The 12,876-nt window shown below is 43.6% G+C and overlaps 1 protein-coding gene across 4 annotated transcripts in view; it reads left to right on the forward strand.

Moving 5' to 3' along the window:
- Dip2c (disco interacting protein 2 homolog C) overlaps positions 1 to 12,876 on the forward strand; it is a 365,692-nt gene that overhangs the window by 329,375 nt on the left and 23,441 nt on the right. For 2 of the 4 annotated variants that reach the window (XM_026412392.2, XM_026412412.2), the window contains 2 exons: positions 7,034 to 7,063; positions 8,520 to 8,581. In XM_026412392.2, coding sequence (XP_026268177.2) covers positions 7,034 to 7,063; positions 8,520 to 8,581 — 92 coding nt within the window. The remainder of the gene's footprint in view (positions 1 to 7,033; positions 7,064 to 8,519; positions 8,582 to 12,876) is intronic. The other 2 variants (XM_026412402.2, XM_026412420.2) reach the window with 1 other exon arrangement.

A 12,876-nucleotide genomic window follows, 5' to 3' on the forward strand; every position in this document is an offset into this window, starting at 1 on the left:
TGCTTCAGATAGAGCCCTAATATCCAGAACAAAGAACTAAAAAAATTAAACAATAAGAAAACAAATAACCCAATCAACAAATGGGCCAAGGATCTGAACAGACACTTCTCAGAGAAGAATATACAGTCAATCAACAAGTACACAAAAAAATGCTCACCATCTCTAGCAATCAGAGAAATGCAAATTATAAACCCTCTAAGATACCATCTCACTCCGGTAAGAATGGCAGCCATTATAAAGTCAAACAAGTGCTGGTGAGGATGTGGGGAAAAGGGTACACTTGTACATTGCTGGTGGGACTGCAAATTGGTGCGGCCAGTTTGGAAAGAAGTATGGAGATTCCTTGGAAAGCTGGGAAGGGAACCACCATTCGACCCAGCTATTCCCCTTCTCAGACTATTCCTCAAAGACCTAAAAAGAGCATACTACAGGTATACAGCTACATCAATGTTCATAGCAGCACAATTCACAATAGCTAGATTGTGGAACCAACCTAGAAGCCTGTCAATAGATGAATGGATTAAAAAAGTGACTTTTTACTCAGCACTAAAAAAATAACAAAATCATGGCATTTGCAGGGAAATGGATGGCATTAGAGCAGATTATGCTAAGTGAAGTTAGCCAATCCCTAAAAAACAAATGCCAAATGTCTTTGATATAAGGAAGGTGACTCAAAACAGAGCAGGGAGGAAGAGCATGAGAAGAAGATTACCATTAAGCAGGGACAAGAGGTGGGAGGGAATGGGGGAGAGAAGGGGAATTGCACGGAAGGTGGAAGGAGACCCTCGTTGTTATACAGAATTACATATAAGAGGATGTGAGGGGAAAGGGGGGAAAAAAGAGAAATGAGTTACAGTAGATGGGGTAGAGAGAGATGATGGGAGGGGAGGGGGGATAGGAAAGGCAGCAGAATACAACAGACACTAGTATGGCAATATGTATAGAGGTGGATGTATAACCAATGTGATCCTGCAATCTGTACACATGGGAAAAATAAGAATTCATACTCCATTTGAATCAAATGTATGATATATGATATGTCAAGATCATTGTAATGTTTTGAGCAACCAATTTAAAAATGTCAGAAAAATGAGAAATTATATCCCATCTATGTATTTAGATGTATTTTATATTTAATTTATTAAAGTGCATAAATGCATTCTATTGTCATGTATAACTAATTAAAACAAAAAATTAAATGTAGTATATTACACAATGGAATATTACTCAGCTGTAAATAAGAATGAAATTATGGCATTTACTGGTAAATGAATGGAACTGGAGGATGTTATGTGAAGTGAAATAAGCCAATCCCAAAAAACCAAAGCCTAAATATTCTCTGATTTGTAGATGCTAACCCAAAAGAAGGGATATGGGGAAGAGGATAATAGAAATAGATTGGACTAGACAAAGGGAAGGGAGAGGGAAGGGGAATAGGAAAGATAGTAGAATTAATGGGTCATAACTTTCCTAGCCTTGTATTTGTATACACAACCAGGTAACTAACTACACATCGTGTACAACCACAAGAATGGGACCCCAACAGAATAAGTTATACTTTGTGTGTATTCTGCCAAAATACTTTCTACTGTCATGTATAACTAAAAAACAAAAAGGAAGAATATAGAAAGTAACCCTGTGTCACTGTTAAAAGAAATGGATGTCATTATCATTGTAAATGAAGTTGATCAAACTATACTTAAAAAAAAAGAAGCTAGTTGAAAAGGCATATGACAGGCAAGAAGCAATAGGAGATACTGCAAAGATGGAAATTTGTTTTTTTAAAAGAAAGAACTGAATGAAAATCCTAGGAACACCATTGTAACATTAGAAATAAATTCTCCATGGTTCGTGTGGATACAGCAGAGGAAAGAGTCATTTAGTGACCTTGGAGTCCCATCAGTAGGAATTTTCTGAACTGAAACACTAAAAGAAATAGATGAAATGGAACAGAATGGCTGAGATCAGTGAGAAAACATCAAGTGGTCTAACATACGTGCAATAGGAGTCCCGAAGGAGAGGTGAGAGAAAAGGGGTTAGAAGCATGATTTGAAGACAATGGCTAAGACTGTGAGAGGTCAGTCCACAGACTGAAGAACTCCAAGCAGAAAAAAATAAAAAGGAAGCCCCAACTTAGCCATATCACTGTGAAGATGCAGAGAGAGAGGAGCAGCCTAAAGCACCTGCAAAAATAGACACTGTCCCCAGAAGGAAGTGACAAAAAATGACACCACGCTTTCACCAGAAGTTGTGGATGCCAGTGGAATGATATATTCAAGGTGCTAAAAAGAGTGATTATGCAGTAAAATGTCCTTCAGAATGGAAGCTAAAAATACATTTTTGTTAGCAGCAAATCTGAGGGAATTTATCAGTAAATATGCATCACAAGAAATGCTAAGAAATTCCTTAGGGGGCTGGGGATGTGGCTCAAGTGGTAGTGCGCTCGCCTGGCATGCATGCAGCCGGGGTTCGATCCTCAGCACCACATACAAAGATGTTGTGTCTGCCGAAAACTAAAAAATAATATTAAAAAATTATCTCTCTCACTGTCTCTTTAAAAAAAATCTAAAAAAAAAAATTCCTTAGGACTAAAAAGACAGTGAAACAAAGCCCAAATATGTAAGGGGAATTAAAAATACAAGAGGAGATCAATACAAAAGAAACTTTTATACTAGTACATTGTGTGCACATACAAATATATAACAACAAATTCCAGCATTACATACAACTATAATAAATCAATTTAAAAAATGGCATTTTTAAAGATCTATCCATATGTAAATATACAAATTTTCTTAACATTCCTCGAAAATGATTAACCATTCAAAGCAGAAAGTAAAAATGGAGCCATTGATCTATGTAGGAGTAATAAGGCTTCAAGGGGCAAGACGGGAGGTAAATGGACAACTGTTGTAGGAGTCTTACTGTTGGTGGAGTGCACTGTGAAGGCGGATACAGGAAGTGGTACAAATTTCTACATCAATGACTAAAAAACTAGCACAAAGAAGGTCATTAGAAGAGAGAATGCTATTCCAAAAATTTCTGGTCATGAATAAAAGCAGAAAGAAGGAAAGGAACAATAAAAACAGCCCTTTGTATCAACTATGATAAAAGTAAATGAACTAGATGATAGTGATTGCTGTGGTCTGGAAGTTTTGTGTGTACCCCCCCACACACACACCAAATTCATGTTGAAATTTAGTCCCTGATTAGATCATGAGGGTGGAGCCATGTTGATGGGATTATTTATTACCCTTATATAAGAGGCCTAAGGGAGCTTGTCAACTCTTCCGCTGCCTGAGGACACAGCTGGAAGGTACATTTGGAAACAAAGTGAGTCATCAGGTCAGAGGCTGTGGGCACCTTGACCCTGGGCTTCTCAGCCTCCAACCATGAGCAGTTGGTGTTTGTCATTTGTAAGTTGTATTTTTAAGGCAGCCTGAAAAGACTGGCCATGACATTTTGAATGTATTGAGTGCCCCTGGACTGTACACTTGAAAACAGTCAAGGTGGAAACCTGTGTGTCACACCCCTATAAAATGGGAGGAAATTGTGTAAATGAACTAAACTCCAGGTAAAAGGCAGAGATTTTCAGACTGAATAAAAATGACTTGCCTTGCCCACATGGTGTTATAAGGAACGTGCTTGACCGTCACATCTAAGTTGCTAGGTTGTCAGTGAAGGCAAAGCTGGGATGAGAAGACCTCACTGTCTCCCTGAATAGATGTGCCAGACCCAAAGCCTCGCCTAAGAAAGTGTGCACTTGACATGGGTCAGAGGGCTGATTTATCAATAAGGCAAAACCCTAAAGCATGTGCAGCTCAAAACTCAGTCCCAGCATACACAAAGCCAAAGTGACCAAAGAGGAAGGTGACAAATTGAATCATCTGAAATTTTAACATCCCTTGCTCTGCAATTGATAAAATACAGCAGGAAAATGTGATAAACATATAAAAGATTCGGAAAATGCTAATCAAGTTGATCTGACATTTCAAGAACACTGTTCCCAACTGCCCTGGGTTGGACTGAACCTTCTCACACCCCCCAGGGTTAGTATGTTGTATGTTGAAGCCCCTCGCCCCTGGTGTGACCATATTTGGAGATGGCTTATTGGGGCAGTAGCAGTAAGTGAGGCTCTCATCTTGTAGGGCTAGCGTCCTCATAGGAGGAACAGGAGGAAGCAAGCCTCTGTCTCTGCACATGCTCGGGGAGGATGTGTGCAGGTCCCAGAAGACCCTCACCAGAACACAGCCACATGGACGCCCCAATGTCAAACCAAGAGAATCAGCAAGCTGGTGTGTGATTGCGCTCTTGCCTACTTTATGAGCACCCCTGGAGTGCCCCTCTGCCAGCTGCCGAGGCAGGAAGGTGGTCAGGATCTCGTGCTGTGCACCTTCCCTGTCGCAGGAAAGGCAGGTAGTGCTGGAGTTGTGCGGCAAGGGAGGGGTGACGGGACTGTGCCGGAGACTTCTTGTCCTGGTCCTCCTCAGGGGGCTTGGCAGGGACTTGCTGTGGCTGTCCTACGAATGGTCCCTCAGCGCACCTCGGAAGCTCCTCCACGCCTGTCATCTTTTCGTGTGGATAGAGAAGTGCTCTCAGAAATTGGAGTATAGAGCAGTGGCCAGATTTTGTAGCATTTTCCATCTCAATCTGGAGAGTGCTGCTGGTCCTGGGGGACATGATAGAGGCTTTTTTTTTGTCTCCTCAGACATAAGGTGGCAGGCGAGCACCATACCAGCCTTGGGACTGTTTGCCCCATGAATTTCCACTTGTTTCATTCCTGGTGTTTGTATTTAATTGTATTAATGACTGAATTACTGAATAATAAAATCAACGATCAGCTGAAGTGTTCCAATAAGCACCCCTGTCGAGGGTTTTCTTTGCTGATATTTGGGATATGAGTCTATATACGTTCAGCTGAGATTTACATACAGTTCAGTTAAGGGCTTGGGTGTGTAGCCCTGTGGTAGAATGCTTGCTTAGACATTTAAGGCCCTAGATTTGATCCCTAGAACTGCAAGAAAGGTAAGGTTTGTTTATTCATGAACAATACTTAATGGATATGACACTTTTATATTGGTGAGAAAATAACTTTAGTATGTATAACGTTTTTATCACACAGTTGAATTTTAAGGTTCATCCTCTTTTCTAATTAACATAACTTGTGATTTCAAAAATGCTTTCTTTGCTTTGGAATAAACTTTAGTTGGAATGGATAGCTTTTTTTGCAACTATTTGATGATTTTTAAATATTCAGGGACAATTATATTTATTAGTAAGAATCTCCTCACTTAAGGAAGTACTGGCCTGAGTTCTGTAGCAATGTGAAGATCTCATTGAGTTTGTACTCCTTAATGTGTCTAGGAATTAGAAAGTCTAGGAACTGGACTTTGAATTGTTGGGTTTTTGAAACTGAGAAACATCCGTACTTTAACCTCTTTGTTAACTCAGACCTCAAGGGCTGTAGTCATTGTTTTCTGCCTGTATATAAGAAGCAAAATGAGGGCCCAGTAACACAGGCTTTTTTATGAAGTGTTTCCTTAAGCCATTTTATCAAAATTTGTGAATCAGAATAATTTAGAGTGGAACACTGTTTTTCCCCCAATTAATATCTAGGTTTCAAGGAGTCATGAAGGAAATTTAAATCATTGCATTTGGCTTGAATATACCCAGTGAAAGTCCCCTGCACCTTCAGACTGTGTACACAGTTAACCCAATTATTTTCTTCACGTCCTGCCTGTTTTTTTAAAGATGCTGAGAGCAGGAGCTATAACTACCACAAATGAACTAGTAGCAGAAAAATGGAATAAGAATTTTTTTTAAGTCTTGTTTTCACAGACTCCGCTCTGCCCTGAGAGGTAAATTTTTAGCTGGTATTATTAACAAACCACAACCCGAGACAAGATTGCCAGGATCTGGTGTCTGCCTGGTAGTTGTAGGGTGTGCGGGCAGCTGGGTGATCGCACCCAAGGACCATGGGTGTTCCTGCAGGTGACTGTGAAAACCTGCCTTCTCTGCTTTCCTGGGAATGTTAGAAGATACCCAAGTGGCCCAGGGAAGGTCATGTTGCATCCCAGTAGCAGGCCTGAGCTGCTGTCTGGAATCTTCCCACCATGATTGGAGAGGATGTAGCAGCAAGCAGGTGCCCAAACCATGGAGATGAGAGGAAAAGAGGAGTGAGTGCATCTCCAGGGAGCCGCACTGTGTAGTGTCCGACACTTGAGATGATTCCTCGGGGCTGCTGAGCTGGACTGTGTGAGAGCCCAGCAGCTTGGCCCTTCCCAATTCAAATGTGTTGTTACTGCTTTTTTTTTTTTTTTTGGACCTGGGGATTGAACTCAGGAACACTGAGCCACATCCACTGTCCTATTAGAGACAGGGTCTCACTGAGTTGCTTAGCACCTCACTTTCACTGAGACTGGCTTTGAACTGTTGATCCTCCTGCTCCAGCCTCTTGAGCTCCTGGGATTATGGGATGTGCCACTGTGCCCAGCATGGCTACTTTTCTTTTACCAAATTTTATAGATGAGTAGGGATAGCTACCACAATTTTAGATATAAAAATTTATAGACTTAATTATCATAATCAGAAGTTTGATAATGTTTCCATGAAGAAAGTCAACAGCTTTAAAATGCATACTCCACGTCCCTCAGAGAAATCTCAGAAAACACCAGAAAATCAAACTGCCCTGTAATGACGCATCTTCCTCATTTACCAAAAATGACTCTGGTCCATGTGTCCAAGTAATCATCTAGTACTCTGCTGCTCTGTGGATATGTTGACATCTTTAAATTTTTTTTTTTTAGCCTTTAATGATACAGTGATTAATTTCAGTGATTTCCATATTTGACATTGTTTTTGATCTTCTTTTTACTTTGTTCTCTGCTTTCTGCATCTCCCCTCCCAACCCTCCCTTTTCTTCATCCCATTTTTATTGTTGGGTTGTGTTGTTTGTGTGTCTGTGTCGATTGTTTTGGTTTCTGTTGGTCTGGTGTCCTCTCCTCTCTTCCTGTTTCCCCCCCTGCTGCTGTAGCCCCACAGGCTGTGGACCCTGGCCGAGCAGGTAGGGGACTTTTCTGTTCACCATGCAGCGCCTACCACCCACCCACACACCTCCTGCCTTGCCCGCTTCCAGCCGTGAGACAGACTGGAAGTTGAGTGAGATTGACTGAGGGTCTCTAGACCCCGTGCCCCCCAGGGTGATGTCGCTGCTCAGGTCTCTTCAAACGCTTCCCCGGTGTGGCACGTGCTGTACTTCCATTGTGCATAATCAGTGGTTTCTTTGCCAGTTTGGGTTCATCTCCATTTTCCATCATTTTCTTAGTGACCCATTTTTTGATTTGCTGTTTGTTTGATTGGCCGTCTATGGTCACGTGTTGGCACTAAGAATATCAGATCAGTCCTTCACTCAATGCTAGTCTGTAACCCAGAGTCACTGAGCGGTCCTAGGTCAGCAAGAATGCCCTCTTCTGCATTGCACCATCCCTGCAGGGGCAACTCTGGGCTAATGTGCATGTGCTGTTCTTTTTCCTACCTTGGTTGGTAGTAAGATCCCAGTGACCAGCATTATCAAGTAGCATAGCACATTTTAACGTTGTCATCTGGTTTTTATTCTTATATTTAAACGTGTCTTTGGTACAAAAATCAAGGTTCTCACCTGAAGAATTTTAGTGTTAATTCTTCAAATAAATTCTGAAGGATCCCCTTTTTTGGACAAATTGGCTGTGGGTTCTTTTTTTTTTTTTTTTTTTTTTTTGTCAACTGAGGTATTGCATTGCCTCCCCCAAGAAATGATTGGTTCCACTTGTAGCCTTAATACTGCCACTCAGTAGCACGCTTGCTGGCCAGAAGTCAACCCAGCGTATCTTTTGAAGGGATTTCCGGTGCAAGAAGAATCCTGGGCTGCCTTGTTATACATAGTCGGCTCTGACCATAAGGTCCTGCCCAGCTGACAGGGATGAACATGCCACCTTCCTGATTTATGACACAGACAAAAATAGCCTCCCAAGGCTGGAGAACTAAGGCACAGGTGGAACTAACAGGAACAAAATAATTATCTCTCATGTCCTTCTCCTCAATCTGTCAATTCACGTCACACGTCTGCTGCAGTATCTCAAACACTAAAAATACCCTTTTCTGGATGCGTGTATTAAATCTTCCCAGAAGACGAAGCTTCATATCCTTGACAGGCTGCTCTTGCTGGCCAGCCATTTTCTTAGCATTTTCAGACTTCTTTCAGTGGGCAAAATATGCGGTCCATGTCTTTTTTATATATATAAAAGAATGATTGATAGTCGAATGGTGTGAAAGTCCAGTTTTATCCAAATAAGATGTTGCTTTAATAATTGAGGTTATCAAACTAAAAGTTAACAGTTGTGTTGGAGAGGTGTGTTTAGCACCATTAGTTTTTATCCTCAGTTTAAGGTTTTACCCAAGAAATGCTTACCAGCTAGGAGAGCCATAGACCCAATTTTCTTCCACACAACCTTGAGTTAACCACACTGTGTCATTGCTTGCAGGGGACCTCAGGACCTGACCCAACCACTGTCTATGTTGACATGAGAGCCCTGAGACATGACAGGTATGGTACCCTGGTGGGTTTTTCTTTTTTTCTAGTTGGCTGCCTGGTGCACAGGTGCCCACCTAGGAGAAGCATCCGCATGGTTCACCTCATTCTCGGTGTGATTATCTTATGGATAAAGTGAGACTTGGGCAAGTTGGCTCAAGCACTGCAGGTAGCACTTGGAGGTACTGGCAGAGCAGCCAGAGTCACTGCCACTGCCAGCTCACCAGGAGGCAGGCAGTGTGTTCTGTCCTTGACCATTTCAGGCTGCATTTTGTACCTCAAACACTTGTGAAGGAGTGTCCATGGAAAGTTCCAGTGGAAGTCAAGTTGCCTTTTCTGTGCAGCTTGTTGAGCGATCTCCTAAGCAAGCCTGAAAGGTGATATTGTGTAGATAGGAAGCCTGGGGATGAGGGGTGAAGCAAGAAGAGAAGACCATTAGAGATGCCCCAAGAGAGGGGACCTGTTAAAACGCACTGAAGTGGATAATTTGGTTTGATTATGTGATGGGCAGACTTTGACACACATCATTGTCTTTCATAGTGTGTGGCCAGCTCTCAGTGACTGCATTGCCATGTGCCAGACACTGAGCTGCTCACCCTGCATTTCTCATTTGCTCACCCATCAACACCCATCCAATACCTACTGTGTCACTTGCCACAGTAAATGTTGACATCTGGTCAGGAGGTGGGGACCAGGCAGTGCTCTTTGGTGTTGGGAGCTTCCAGTTGCCATGTTTGCGAATGTGTTGGGGTGGGCAGGGCAGGCCCATAGACCTCAGAACTCTTTGGGCCAGGAGGGCCCTGCAGACCCCCGTTGGCCCCTGGGCAGGGAAAGCTGCCTGGGCTCATCAGCAGTTCTCAGCAGGGCTCTCATGCCCCCAGTGGATGTCTGGACACACCTGATGTCATCTTTGATTGGGTGATTCCGTGAACAGTACCACTGCCATCTAGTGGGTGGAGGCCAGGGGTGCTGCCAAACCTCCTGCAGTGCACAGGACAAGTGACATTGTCAATCGTGCCCCAAGTGAGAAGCACCATATGTTTACCTGTGTCACACTTAGAGTTGCCCACCTGGCCCCGGTGGATCTGCGTGAACCGCCTGTTCAAAAAACCTATGTGCTGTGCAATTAGGGAATCAGCAGGTGAGGGGCCCTGTGCTTGCAGCCCCTCAGAAGGCACTAGAGACCAAGGCCCAAAGGAAGAAGCTGCCCCCGAACCTTTGGCTGCATCGCAGCAATGCTCAGTCCGGAACATTTTCAAAATTCAGAGACTTAGAACAATGAAAACGTTGTCCCGGGAGTGTAGTTTTCCAAGTGATGACTTCTGGGCTTTACAACAAACCTATAGTACCTCCTATAAAAAAGTATTTGAAAGTAATTTTATATTTGTATAACTTCCTCAAAAAGTGAAGACTGTTCCATCAGAGACTCGCTTCAGTCATGTCATGCTTTTCTGTCTGGCCTGGCCCTCAAAATTCATAGAGAACAAATTATAATGCACTATGCAAAAAAACTGCTAAACTTTGTGTTAAGAGTACCTTGGAAATCAGAGAAAGTCGGAGGCTGGAGTTAAGGATTTTTCCCTTTTGTAAAAGGACACAGCATCCCGGGAGCTTCTTTGACCAGTGGTTTTTTGAAGCTACTTTTTGACTCTCTTCAGTGCAGCCAATCCGTTGAGAAGGGGTATGACTCAGGAAAGGGAAGTGAGAGCCAGTGCAGTTATGATGATAAAGAAGAAACACTGAGCCTCAGATCAGTTTGCTGTGCTAGAAAGAGCAGGCAGTCTCGTCCTCGGATGGGCTTCCTTCACAAGTGATTGATTCTTTAATCCTGGCCAGGTCAATGATCCTTCCAAGTGAAGTTTTGCCCTAATTTGTGAAGTAATCTGTAGGCATATTGAAACAGAGTGCTCTGAGACTGGAGCTCAGAGCTCAGCAGGTGGGCATATCACACCCCAGGTGGGCAGCATACTACCTGTGATAGTGGACAAGGCAGTTTATTCCCCAGAGTGGCCCCGTAGCCTGCTCCTCACAAGGTGGTGTATACAGACCCGTGTGTCTGCTCGGCCTGTCCTTAGCAGCCTTCAGCCTGGGTCCATCTCTGTTCTTTGGTGTGATCACAGTGGGGTTTCCTAGACTTGGAGCCTCCACACACTCGTCTGTCAGGGGAGCTTGGGAAGCTGTCAGATGGAGGGTGGTGGTTGGGTGGCCAGGTGGCATTTTTCCCCAAAGAGGCCTCACCTCTCCATCGCCAGTGTTCCAGGTGCTGCCCTCAGGGTAACACACTTGCCTGTAGCAAGACCAGCAGCTGGAAGACGTGAACCCGGAGGGCTGCAAGGAGCCTGTTTCTTTCCTGTGACTATTCCTGTGAGAATGGAGTGGTGGCTTTCTCACTTCAGCTGTATTAGGCTCTGTCTCAAGGATTAATTACTTTTCCTGTTGCTTTAATCGTACATTCACATGGGAGTCCTAGGCACCCTCCCAGTTACCACATAATTGACCTGAGGCAGGTTAACTTGTCAGACTGTGGGGTGGCTCCCTGAAGGCTGGGGGGAGTCACAGGGAGGTCTGCCTCGTGGAAGCAAGTGATCACATAGGTGTGCTAGCCATTTCTACTTGATTTTACACCTTTATTTTTAATACCCTTTTTTTTTTTTAATGTGGTGCTAAGGATCGAACCCAGTGCCTCATGTATGCCAGGCGAGCATGCTACCACTTGAGCCACATCCCCAACCCCTTTAATACCCATTTTATTCTTGGAGCCCCTAAGGTGGGCACTGGACAATCTGCATTTGTTACAGGTTTCCATGGACACAGTCCCTGTATCTTGAATAAACATATTTTCCACACATACAAGGGGGAAAGTAATGAAATGTTTTAAGGCAATCTGAAAGCGAATGCTAGTCTTGTTAGTTTTAAAAATATTTTATATATATATAAAGTGAATTCACAGTTGATCACTCATTAGCTCTTAAGCTTTAGAAAGGAAAGAAAACTATTTTTTTCACACATTTAAAGAAATAGTTTTAACAGTTTGTCTAATCTTAGGAAAGCAATGTTAGTATAAAGGCCTACAATGAAAACTTCCTTAGCTTCCTCAGTACTTGAAACCCAAAGCCATAATTAACGTAGTATCTATAAACAGATACTAAGTTAATTCCCAGCCAGTGGTTACCTGTGGATCAAGATCCTGATCCTGAGAGAAGCAGGCAGAGAATAAATGCAGATCTATGGACCTGATTTCATCAGCAGCAGGATGGGAGGAGCAAGGACAGATTGAGACAGAAGGGCAGATCAGGGGCCCTCTGCTAGGTCAGTCCTGGTGTGTAGGGGTGACATATATGCATGTGTGTGGGCTGTGTATACACGTATGTGATACATGTGCAAGCGCACGAGCATGAATGTGTTGCCTGTGAGTTGGAGTGTGTTGTGAATGTGTGTGCTAGTGTGTGCGCCTCGTGTTATGTGTGTGCTTACGTGTGTTGTAAGTACAGTATGTGGGCAAATGTGCATGTGAGTTTGCAAGGGTGTTGTGTGTCACAAATGTGAGCAGGTGATGTACTGCAGGTGTGTTTGTGTGTTTCAGGCACGTGTATACATGTGTTGACATGTAAGTTAATGTTTTGAAAATGCATGAGGGTTTTCACATTGAGGGTTTTCAAATGTGAGTGAACCCATGCATGAGTGTCTGTGATTGAGTGTTGTGTGTAGTTGTGTGTGTGCAGGTGTGTAAAATTGCACAGGTCTGCACAGTAGAGGGCATGTGAGTGCATATGAGGATTCCCTGGGGTCGTGCCAGGGTCAGCAGCTGGCCCGTCACTTAGTTCGTTGTGGCCTCTGGCCCTAGCAGATGGGAATGGGTCCTTACATGGAGCTCACAATTCACTGCTGAATACTCCCGTCTCCAGCCTCTGACTGCATCGCACTGTCCTGGGATGAACAGTGGGCATGGGAGTCTCGCTGCTGTTCGTTTGTGCCGGCTTCAACCTGCTGCCACAGTCCCTCATGGACCAGAGCTGAGCCTCACCTGGTCTCTGGCTGTGCTAAATCTGACATGATGGGTGCAGTGAGGTTAGGTCAGGCTAAAGCCCTGACTTCTGGGCCCAGTTCTACCACTTTCTAACTGTAAAATGGTGGTAGTGGTACCTACTCTTTGAATTGTTGTGAGGATTCAAATTTAACATACCCCAGTGCTTGGGACAGTGCCTGACAAGTTGTGAGCCTCATACGTGATGTCTTACATGGTCACGTACTCCCATGCTCATACGAATCATGTGGACTCATTCGTTTGTACTTGTGTCTTAGTCTCTGAG

The sequence above is a fragment of the Urocitellus parryii genome, chromosome 9 (genome assembly GCF_045843805.1).
Source record: "Urocitellus parryii isolate mUroPar1 chromosome 9, mUroPar1.hap1, whole genome shotgun sequence".
NCBI lineage: Eukaryota > Metazoa > Chordata > Mammalia > Rodentia > Sciuridae > Urocitellus > Urocitellus parryii.